Here is a 12,354-nt window from a genome sequence, read left to right on the forward strand (position 1 = left end):
GATTAAAATGAGATACTTTAGGTGAAGAATCAATATTTTATATAGACCAGTGATGACTACTTCTTAAGTATTTACACACTTTAAGCTCTACTTTGCAGGCCCCTTTTGTAACATACAAAAGGCATATTCATCCTCAATTTTAAATCAATATAAAATTGTGATTATTAGAATAATAAATGAGAATTTACACGTGCGAAAAGTATATACAAAACGCACAAATAGATGATTAGATAGATAGCTAGATGATAGATGAAAGATAGCTAGATTCAAATAGATAAATAGATGATTGATAGATTGAAAGATTGATTGGTTCACTTCGATATTACAGTAGCACATCAGAATAAAATTTCTCAGCCTGTGCTCTGAACATATTACACAGTAGAATCATCTGGAGTACTTGTTAAAAAGGCCAATTCTTTACCCCCACTCCATCCTTTCTGAATCAAAATATGGAGGGAAGGGCCTAGGGACCTAAATGTTACTAGATTTACAAGCTGAAGTTGTTAAACATTTAAAGACTGAGACATACTGCATTAGGAATTACATTTAAATCCTTCTTTGCTAATTGCCTGTGTTCCACTTCAGTTTTACAAGGACATGAGCATTATGTTCTCTTAAAAGCAAAAAGCAATAGATTTAGTCCAATGACAAATTCTTAGGAATAAAAAAGAATGGGGAAGAAGGTTAATGGCTTCACTAAAAGATCCATGACTGTCAAGCAAACTCGTCTCCTAAATATTGTTAGCCAACATGATGAAGTTTTTTACATTAGTTAGAAGGTCTCTTAATGCTACTTTGATTAGTGCAGCATAGAGTAATGACATTAATCGAACAGGTATTCATGATAAATCTGTTATCTGAAAACAAAGATGGGGCAACGCATTCATAGTGTATTCTATATCCAATCTTCCCACCCTACTAAAATACATTTCTTAAGAGAGGATTTAAACAGTTAGACATAATCATAATTAAAATGTAATTCATATTAAAAAGGAAATATTTGATCATTTTAATGACATGACAATATACATTATTCATACCTCTGCCAAATTTCCATTCATGGAAAGATGAGTGAATTGCCTAAATCACTAATGGTATATATATATATATTTTTTTACCTTCTTTAAGGAAAGGATCCCTTCTCTGGTCTCTTTGTCAGTGGAGATGGAGAATATCCCAACACCATCACCATTAATGATGGAGTATGTCATGTCCGCATTTGAACCAGTGTCCGCATCATTTGCCTTGATTTTCCCAACAGCTGAACCAACTTGAGCTGACTCAGGAACATACAGCTGATAGTGTTCTGAAAAATATTTCATATTAAACTTATTTAATGATAATAATGTTCATAAAATAATCTTATAAGAAAGGGACATTAAAATATTTAGACCATACATCTATTTATGCTTATACCTCTTTCACAAATGTTCACATTCCCCTATAGACACTTATGAATTAGACATTAAGCATAATGGACATGTTGTTACCAATTGTTTTATTGTCAAGTTACAATCATATCTATTACAGCAAGTTATTTACTATAGCAAATCTCAAATAGCTATATAAATAACAGAAAGCTTTAATTAAAATGTAATTTTATAAAGAGTTTCAACCATGATTAAATTAATGGTGATTTAACATTATACATAAATACAATTAGACCACATGGATACGTGAATATAAAACATCTATAAAAATAATTTGGGGCTTCCCTGGTGGTGCAGTGGTTAAGAATCTGACTGCCAATGCAGGGGACACGGGTTCGAGCCCTGGTCTGGGAAGATCCCACATGCCGCGGAGCAACTAGGCCCGTGAGCCACAGCTACTGAGCCTGCGCGTCTGGAGCCTGTGCTCCGCAACAAGAGAGGCCGCGACAGTGAGAGGCCCGCGCACCGCGATGAAGAGTGGCCCCCGCTCGCCGCAACTAGAGAAAGCCCTCGCACAGAAACGAAGACCCAACACAGCCAAAAATAAATAAATTAATTAATTAAAAAAATAATAATAATAATTTGTCTGAGGTAATAATTTTTTAGTTGTGGTATGATAATAAGTTTTTTTAGGTTAGTGCATCTGGTAAGTGTGTGGAGTATTCTAATTTTCTTCTAAAGGTACAATTGTATGTTTTAAAGTGCTATATGTTGCTACTGAACATCGACGTGTGTGTGTGTGTGTGTGTGTGTGTGTGTGTGTGTCTGTGTTTATTCATTATTCAACAGAGATATTTCCCAGTTCTCTTCCACAAATATATTTACACTACTTGACTTCAAGTGTTAGTTTTTAGTTCAACAGCCCTCACCTACATAACATTTCATGGGCAGAGCACCTTCTTCTGTGAAACACATGATCCCCTGAGCTGAATCATGTGCTTTTATCAGGATCTGTCATATTGCTAAAGGCTCTATCCCTCCTGATGAAGCTAATTGACCTGGGAAGAGCATGAGACCCACGTTTTTACAGGACTCCACCTTTCCCTTCACAGTTGAAGGGTAAAAGGATAGGCAGCTGATTCACAATGATTCACAAAAGGAGTATGTTCCCTGAAATGTTCAAACTGGAACTAGGAAAGAACTTCAGCCCCTCTTTGATGGCAATGCTGTGAAACATTGAAAGGGGCTTCTGACAATGGCCATATTTCCAAAATTCATGTTGAAATAACTAATCTAAGGGCCATAATAATTTTTAGAATCCTTAAAAATATTATGATGTTCCTAGGCAGTTACATACAAAATAGAACACTGTTCTGATGAGAAAATATATAGAAATGTTCCAAAATAAATTAGAACATATCTCCTAAAACTTTTTGAGGTAGTCTAGGAAGTCAAGTTCCTGGTTTCTAAAGTCTATAAGATCCAGCTAAACTATAACTTCCCATAATTCAGTAAGCCTCACAAAGGACTTTCAACTAGCTAAAACTAGGATGATGACACTTGTAAAAAAACAAAAAAAAAGTCAGCACACAGAGATAAATAAGTAAATCACAGAACTATTATGATAGTAGTATTACAAAGCACATTGTTTTCACAAAGAAAGTTGCAAAAATCTGTACCAGTGGGTCATAAAAGATTCATGGCCCAGAAAACATTTAGGTAGAGTCTTATAAGAGGAAGCATATCCCTGGAAGAAGAAGATCAAGTGCAAAGAAAGAACTGATACTTGTTGATACACCAAGTATTACAAGTATAGTAACTTTTCCCCATGCCCCGTTACACAAAATGGAGTATATTAAGATTAGTACTTTAACATTTTATACACTTTCCGTATAGTTGAGAAGTTATGAATTGTAAACTGTGAAACAACCTTTAGTATGCAGTCTCTAAGGTGGCCCCTGATGTTTTCTACTTTTTGATATTCATGCCCTTAAGTAATTCCTTTTCCTCAAATGTTGGCTAGGCATAGTGACTCACTTCTAATAAACTGAGCATAGCAAAATTAATGAGGTGTCACTTTCAAGATTAGGTTATGAAAGGACCATGGCTTCTATAATGGGTACTCTTTCTCACTTTCCCTTAGATTGTTCCCCTGGGGGAATCCAGCTACCAGGTTGTATTGAAGCCCTACCTAGTGGACCATATGACAAATGACTGAAAACTGACAATAATCATGTTAGTAAGCTGGAAGCAAAAACCATCCCTGCCTCCCCCTAGGCAAGCCTTTGAATAAGACCATAACCTCTGCTGCTGGCTACACTGGGATCTCGTGAACCTGAACCCGAGGCACCCAGCTAAGTCAAACCTAGATTTCTGATCTCCAGAAATAGTGAGATAATAAATATTGGTTGTTTTAAGCTGCTAAATTGGATTGATTTGCAATACAGCAATAGATAATCCATATACAACTGCACTGTAGTTGTCAGTGATTTACAAAATACAAAGGACACATTTTAGTTCTTGTCATCCTGTGTCACTTTGCATAATGTTTGGGGAAATTAAAACCAAAACCATAACAAAACAAAAATCCAAACAAACAAACAAAAATCATGATAAACATTTATTCTTGGAATAATGTATTTAAATGTCTTTTAATCTCCACATCTTATTTTATAAAGAAATAAATTATTGCTGTTACGGCCAATGCTCAAGGTGAACCACTTGTCATATTCAAATTCTCAGCTCATCCTCCTAGGGGATACCATACCATCAAGTAATCACGCTCCTTGGTTTTTACCCAAAGGAGCTGAAATTTTATTTTGACATAAACACCTACACAAGACTGTTTATAGCAGCTTTATTTATCACGGCCAAAACTCGGAAGCCACCAAGATGTTCTTCAGTTGGTGAATACATAAATAAACTGTGGCACATCTACACAAGGAAATATTATTGTTAAAACGAAATGAGCTACCAAGGCATGTAAAGACATGGAGAAACAATAAGTGCGTATTACTAAATGAAAGAGGCCAATCTGAAAAGGCTACATACTCTATGATTCCAATTATATGACATTCTGGAAAAGCAAAACTATGGGGCCAATAAAAATATCAGTGGTTTCCAGGGGTGGGGTGGGGCGAGATGAATAGGCAGAACAAAGAGGATGTTCAAAACAGTGAAAATATTCTGTGTGATACTATAATGGTGGTCATTCTGCATTATACATTTGTCCAAACCCCAAGAGTAAACCCTAAGTTAAACTATGGACTTTAGGTGATTATTATCTGTCAATATAAGTTCATCCTTGGTTAAAAAAAAAAAGTACAATTTTGGTGATTGATGTTGACAATGGGGGATCCTATTTAAGTGTAGGGGCAGAAGATACATGGGGAACCTTTGCATCTCCCTCCCAATTTTGTTGTAAATCTAAAACTCCTCTAAAAAAATAAAGCCTTATAAAAGAGGAATATATTTTAGAAATAATAATTAGACATGAAATTAAAGATGCTATTATACAACTCAAAAGGATAATTCTAAGTATAGTGGATATCCTAAAAGTGTATAATGAAGACTATAAAATGCCCAAACTGATTCAAACTATTAAAATGCATAATACCAAAGTATTCAAAATGAAATGTCTACTAATCACTACAAAATAGCTGATAGATAATATTTATTTATAAATCAAGAGAGGTTTAGAATATTTCTGCAGAATGTCTAAGGACTGAATGAATAGCCAGATACTTAAAATTACTCTATATTCCAGGAGAATAACTACAGTGAGTCTCTTTTTTTAGATAGCTTTATTGAGGTACACTTGATATACAAAGAATTGTACATATTTAATGTGTACAATTTCATGAGTTTGGACAAATGCAAACACTGGCAATATCATCACCAAAATCCAGGTGTTAAATACATCAATGCTTTCCAAAGTTTCCTTGCATGTTTTTGTTTTATTTTGTTTTTTGTGGTAAAAATATTTAACGTGAGATCAACCTTATTAACATATTTAGATGTGCACAACACTGCATTGTTAACTGCAGTCACTATGTGGTACAGCAGGGCTCTAGAATTGAATCTTCTAGCATAACTGAATCTTTACAACCATTGAACAACAGCTCCCCATTTCCTCTATTCTCTTTGCCCTTTACAACCACTATTAAATTATATGCTTCTCCAAGTTTAACTATTTTGGAAACCTCATATAAGTGGAATCATACAGTACTTGTCCTTCTGTGACTGACTTGTTTTACTTAGCATAATGTTCTCCAGGTTCATGCATGTCACATATAGTAGAATTCTATTATTTTTCAGGGTTGAATAATATTCCATTATTATTGAATATATACCAAAACAAACTAGATATAGAAGGAAGATACCTCAAAATAATAAAAGCATATATGATAAGCTCAGAGCTAATATCACACTCAATGTTAAAAAAATAAAAAGTTTTCTTCAAAGATCCAGAAGAAAGCAAGGAGCCCATTCTCACCTACTTCTATTCGACATTGTACTGGAAGTTCTAGCCAAATAAATAAGGACGAAAAAGTAAAAGGGATACAATGAGAAAGGAAGAAGAATTATCTCTATTTGCAGATGACATGATCTTATAGGTAGAAAACCCTAGAGACTCCATAAGACAAAAACAAAACCAAATAAACAAATAAAAATCCTGTTAGAATGAAGAAACAGACTCAGTAAAATTGGCAGTTTTCAAAATCAACACACAAAAATCAGTTGTGTTCCTATACACTAACGATGAACAGCCCAAAAAGGAAATTCAGAAAACAATCCTATTCACAATAGCATTGAAAATAATAAAATACTTAGGAATAAATTTAAGCAAGGAGATATAATCACTGTGTACTAAAAACTACAAAACATTGATAAAACAAAATAAATTAAAGGAGACATGAATAATGGAAAGACATCCTGTACTCAAGGATTATAAGGCTTAATATTGTCAAAATGTCCATACTGCCCAAAGAAATCTACAAATTTAATGCTATGCTAGTCTAATCACAATTCCAATGGCACTTTTTCACAGAAATAGAAAAATATTATCTTAAAATTTTTATGAAACTACAAAATACCCAACATATATAAAACAATCATGAGAAAAAAGAACAAAACTGAAGGCTTTATACTTCCTGATTTCAAAATATATTACAAAGCTACAGTAATTAAACAGTATGGTACTGGCATAAATATAGACATATAGACCAATAAAACAAGACAGAGAATTCAGAATTAAACCCATGCATATAAGGTCAATTGATCTTTCATGAGGGTGTCAATAGTAAGAATATGGGGAACTGAGTTTCTTCACCAAATAGTATTGGGAAAAGTAGATACGTACATGCAAAAAATGAAATTAGATACCTATGTTACTATACACAAAAACCAACTTAAAATGAACTAACAACTTAGAGGTAAAACCTGAAAATGTAAAATTCCTAGAAGAAAACATGGGAAAAAGCTTTCTTGACACTGGTCTTGGCAAAAATTTCTTGAATATGACACAAAGCATAGACAATAAAAGCAAGAGTAGATTAGTGGGACTACATCAAACTATAAAAAAAACTTCTGCACAGCAAAGGAGACAATCAACAGAATTAAAAGGCAACATATAGGACGCATGAAAATATTTGCAAACCATATATCTGATAAGGGGTTAATTTCCAAAATACATAAGTAACTCCTAAAGTCAATAGCAAAACAAAACAAAACAAAGAAAATGAATAACCCAATTTTAAAAATGGGTAAAGGATTTGAGCAGACATATCTCTAGAGAAGACATACCAATAGCCAACAGGTATATGAAAAGATGCTCAACATCATTAATTATCAGGGAAACGCAAATTAACACTATAGTGAGAGACCATCTCATAGCTGTTAGGCTGGCTATTGTTGAAGAACAAAAGATAAAAAATGTTGGCAAGGTTGTGGAGAAATTGGAATCCTTGTACACTGTTGGTAGGAATGTAAAATGGTGTAGCAACTATGTAAAACAGTATGGAGGTCCCTCAGAAGATTAAAAATAGAACTACAGTATGATCCAGAAATCCCACTTCAGGCTATATATCCCAAAGAATTGAAATTATGATCTCAAAGAGATGTCTGTATTCTCATGTTCATTACAGCATTATTCACAATGGCCAAGATATGGAAACAACCTGAGTGTCCATTGATAGGCAAATGAATAAAAAGAATGAATAAAGAGCCTGTCTAATAAGATAAAAAATACCAGCAATTTGGAAAATAAAACTACTGAGTGTGTATGTATGTGTGTGTGTATATGATATTCTAGTGAGATAATTATAGGATTACTAAAAGAGGAAATTAGAAAAAACAGAGATATTATGATAAATGGAGATGAACTCAATGAGCATTGGATGTCTCTGACAATAAAGATCACTAAGTATATAAAAATAGAGTTACTAGGAATTAAATAATTTCAAGGAAACCAAGGTCTTTGGGACCCAGGATTTTTTAGAGTAGAAAGCATATTCTTAAGAGTCCAGTGTGCATTTAATGCTCAAATATTTTATTAGTATTTGTGTTTAACATAAATATTCACATGTACCTTTGAAACTTTAATCCTAAATATAATACCTTTATGTTCTATCACATTTTTAGGATAATATGATTAACCATGGGAGGAAATATATAAAATTATCCTAAAATAACAAAAGATATCAGACAAAACTTACTCTAAACACTAATTCTAACAAAACAAAAAACAAAACACATGCAACTATCAATCCTGAAGACATATAACATGTAGAATCACCTTTAAGGATTCTGACAACTGAGAGTCAATAGTCCATAAATAACTAGGTATTATCAACTTTGAATAATAATTATAATACATGAACTTTTGTTTACCTGTTATTTTATGAAAACTGGCGTTCCCTATAGGAGTAAAAAACACTTGGGAGAAACTTTAAGAGATATGGTTCAAAATGTATTTAGAAATCTTTGACTAATAGTCTAAAGTTTTGCCTTTGCTATTCATGGTATAATTCAATCACATAGAAAGAGTCAGTTTATTATCTAGAAAACAATGCACTCTTATCTAAATAAGATTAACAAAGGTCATAACTCATATACATGGTAAATGATCTTGTGCCTTTCCATGTTATTTTTGCTCAGTAATTGCTCTCTCTGGGAAAAAAAAAAAAGACACTATCTTGGATAATTTTACAGTACAGTCTAATCAGCATTTCTATAGTTGCCAAAAAATCCCTAGAGTATTCTGCTTGAGCTCAAAAAAAGGTTATATATTGTACGAGTGTTATCCAATTTTCAAAAGGAGTAAGGAGGACTAAAAAAAAAAAAAACACATTGAGATTTTTATTTCACACAGACACATATAAGCACACGCACATAAACATATGATATATATACACACAAACATATTACTTGAGTGTGTGTTACATAATATCACTATTTATGTATTAGCTTGAGAGAGAGAGAGAGAGATCATGTATTCGTTTCCCAGAAATAAATTTTATAATTAGGTCCATACGGACAAACACAAATTTAAAACAAGAGACTTAATTCTTAATTCTCCATGTTAAGAGTTCTTGATTATTTATGAATATGCACTCTTCCACATGAAGTTTCGGATCAGTCTAGATTATTGACTCATTCAGTAAATGTTACTTACCTGTGCCAGCATAATTTCAGGTACTAAGTATACAATAAACAAAACAGACAAAAATCCTCATCCTTACGGAGTGTACATTCTTATGAGAAAGAAAATGGGCAAGATATACGACAAAACTATACAGTATGTTATGCTGTGATAATGCTAAAGATGACAGATACAGAATGTTTATTAATCAGCTATTTATGTGCTGATTAATCACCAAAATATCTCAGTAGCTTACAACAACAAATATTTAATTCTATCTTGCATTATATGAGAACTATGATTAAGCTACAACTACTAGGTTAGGCTCAATGCCAAGTGAATTTTCATTTCAGAATATGAGCTGAAAAGGCAGTCATTGGGAAGGCAAGATCAGGAACACAGAATGAAACCACTTAAAGGCAACTTAAAGTGGCTTATGGCATGTCTTCTCATATTCTGTTGGCAAAACAAAGTCATTGGCAAAGCACAGTTAAAGTAGCAGGGACATATATGCCACCTACAGGAAAGCATGATAAGGGAGGGAAAGAAATAATTGTGAACAAATAATACAGTCCGTTCACTGTCTACTCTCTAGACTCAAATAACTATGTGCCCCTTAGAGGTAAAATCCACTTACCTGCTCCCTGACACCCCCAAATCTCTTTAAAACATGGCACCAGTCTTGATTTCAAGACCTTTTGATATAATCATATACAATGTGGCTTTTCTTGTTCCAGAGACCACTGAATTAGAAGGACACATTATTTGCCCACCAAAAATTCAATATATAATTGGGGATGAATAAGGGCAAAATTGTTGAAATAAACACCCTGTTTAAAAGGGAAAATATGTCAGTGGCTCATAGCAATTCAGAAATTATTGTCTGCAATCATTATAAGGGTTTCTGTCCCTAAGGCTCTACGGCTAATTTATTTGTTGAACCCTTTACAATTGCATTTTTAGCCCTAAAAGTCATGAAATTGCTAGTTTCTTCCTCTTCTCTTTCATGTCTATTAGAAAATACACGATTTTTTTTCTGAGCTGATCTCTTTCTTGTAGTATCTTATCAAATACAGCTAATAAAAATCAACTCATATTATACATTCTCTCTTAATATCTCTTCTCCTAAAGCCATGGCTTCATTAGGTACATTTTCTGTCTTCCAAGTTATCCTAGGAAAATATTTATCAAAGCAAAACACAGTCACCTTCTAGCATCCTATAAGCATTACTTCATACTTTGTTCTTCTTCAAACACAAATCCACATAATTTGTTGTTGGTGGCGCCTTGGTCAAATTAACTGGTGAATCCTAAATTCAATGGGAAAATATCTTCTAATCACTGGAAAGCATGGCAGAGACAGGGAGAGAACAATTAAATCTACCAGGGAAGGTAAGAGAGACACCAAGTATTTGAGGATGAGAAGTCAGTAAAATACTATTCCAAACAGAATTCTCTGAGGAAGACAAATGAGAATGAATGTTGTATAATGATTGCAGCCTCTGACACAAACATCTTAAGTAGTTTTCCAATGAGGTTCTCTGAACAATGAAGTCATTCTTTTTGTTTTAATGTATCTTTATATCATCTTCATTTTTAATGCAATTTAGCATATTAAAGATTACTAGAGTAACAGCTTTTCCCCCTTCGCATCAATTTTGAAGACAATTCTCTATTGTCATCTGTACTCTGCTTTTGTTGATGGTAACTTCATAGTGAGTTAAATGGTTTTCTCTTTGGTTTTGGAATTCTAAACTTCACCATAACACATCTAGGTGATAGTATTTTTCCACTCTGTTTGGAGCTTCTAATAATTGTTTATCTAAGGATTCATGTCTGTATTTATTCTTGAAAACTCTTAGTCTACTTTTTTGTTTTGAACACTGCCTCACCATTTTCTTTGGTGTCTTCATATGAAAGTCCTATGATTCTACATTGAAGTTTTTTTTCCTTTGGTACATATTTCTCTCTCTCTCTGTCTCTCTCTCTCTCTCTAATCTTCAGCTTCTCAGATGCATTCTGGTTAATCTTCTTCAAACATGTCTTCCAGTTTACTTACTCTGTATTCAGCTGTGTCCAATCTATTCCCCCAATGTCAATGTCTATGTTGCATCTTCTGTTGATTGATAAGTACAGTTTTTCCATTTTTCATTTCAGAGCAAGCCCTGGTTTCACGCCAGACACCTAACTCTAGTAACATCTCTAATAAATTCCTGTAATTGTATACTTTCTCCTTTCTCCAGGGTTAACAAGCTAAGATGTTAGCTCCCAGTGCCTACATCCTGCCTTATACTCTCTCTGGGCTCTCACAACATCAGCTTGCAAATTTCCCACTTGAAGTGCAGATTCACTCACACTACTACAACCACATGAAAATATAAATTAAAATTTATTGAGGGAAAACTTATAATTACATCAGTAGCAGAATGCACATAATTCCGTAATCTCTTATTTTTACAGAGTATGACATTTAGGCTTCACAGAACTCTACAACAGAGCTCCCGTAGAAAGGAACTCCCACTCCTATAATGTTCTCTATATTTTCAAGGTCAGGAGACAGCACTACAGCATCTAGGCAAATATGCAAGAGGGGAAGTTCCCTAGCTGAAGAGGTGGCTATATTGGAAAGAAGGAGCCTCTGAGTTCTATAGCTGGTGTCAGCTTATAGAGACTAGACTTGTCATATCAAACAAGTCTTCAAATTGTTTTTCCTCATTCCTCTAAATTTAAGCTCCTTTTTAATATTAGCTACCTAATTGTTGTCAAAATGTTGATTATGTATACACCTACATTTCTTTTTTTGTAAATATCATGAAGGTTGGTTCACTCTTGGCAACTATAAGATATTTTCCATGGAAAAAAATTAGAAAGTGTGTAGAGACAATTTTTTCTATGAATGAAACGTCTATTACACCAAATGTCTACTACAGAGTCTATAGCATTTTTGATGTCTTAAATTCTTTTAAGATAGAATTTCTCCTTATCTGGGAAAGTTAAATATACTGGAACATTTATGATTTAAATGCCTGGATGTGAAGTTTAGACTTGCTGAGCTATGAGGTGGTGCAATGTGTATTATTGAATTTTAGGTATCAAATTGTTTATAGTACATTAGTAGTGTCTTTTTTTTCTTAGTTTGAATATATGTGAATAATTTCTAAGTGATATTCTACCTCATTAGCAAGTTTTAAAGATACCTGTAAATAGTGCTAATGTTACCTATTTTGGTGTTAAGACTACATAATTTTATGTGACATAGAGATACAGATATTATTTCATATTTTTTTCTGAATATTCCGTAATTTCATATGCCATATGTGATCCTTTTCAAATAACTTCTTA

At 33.4% G+C, this 12,354-nt stretch overlaps 1 protein-coding gene across 1 annotated transcript in view; it reads right to left on the minus strand.

Moving 5' to 3' along the window:
- The window catches only part of CDH18 (cadherin 18), a 328,121-nt gene that overhangs the window by 103,716 nt on the left and 212,051 nt on the right, over nucleotides 1–12,354 (minus strand). The window contains exon 5 of the mRNA XM_059919221.1: nucleotides 1,119–1,306. Coding sequence (XP_059775204.1) covers nucleotides 1,119–1,306 — 188 coding nt within the window. The remainder of the gene's footprint in view (nucleotides 1–1,118; nucleotides 1,307–12,354) is intronic.

This window comes from Balaenoptera ricei, chromosome 3, assembly GCF_028023285.1.
Source record: "Balaenoptera ricei isolate mBalRic1 chromosome 3, mBalRic1.hap2, whole genome shotgun sequence".
Classification (NCBI taxonomy): domain Eukaryota; kingdom Metazoa; phylum Chordata; class Mammalia; order Artiodactyla; family Balaenopteridae; genus Balaenoptera; species Balaenoptera ricei.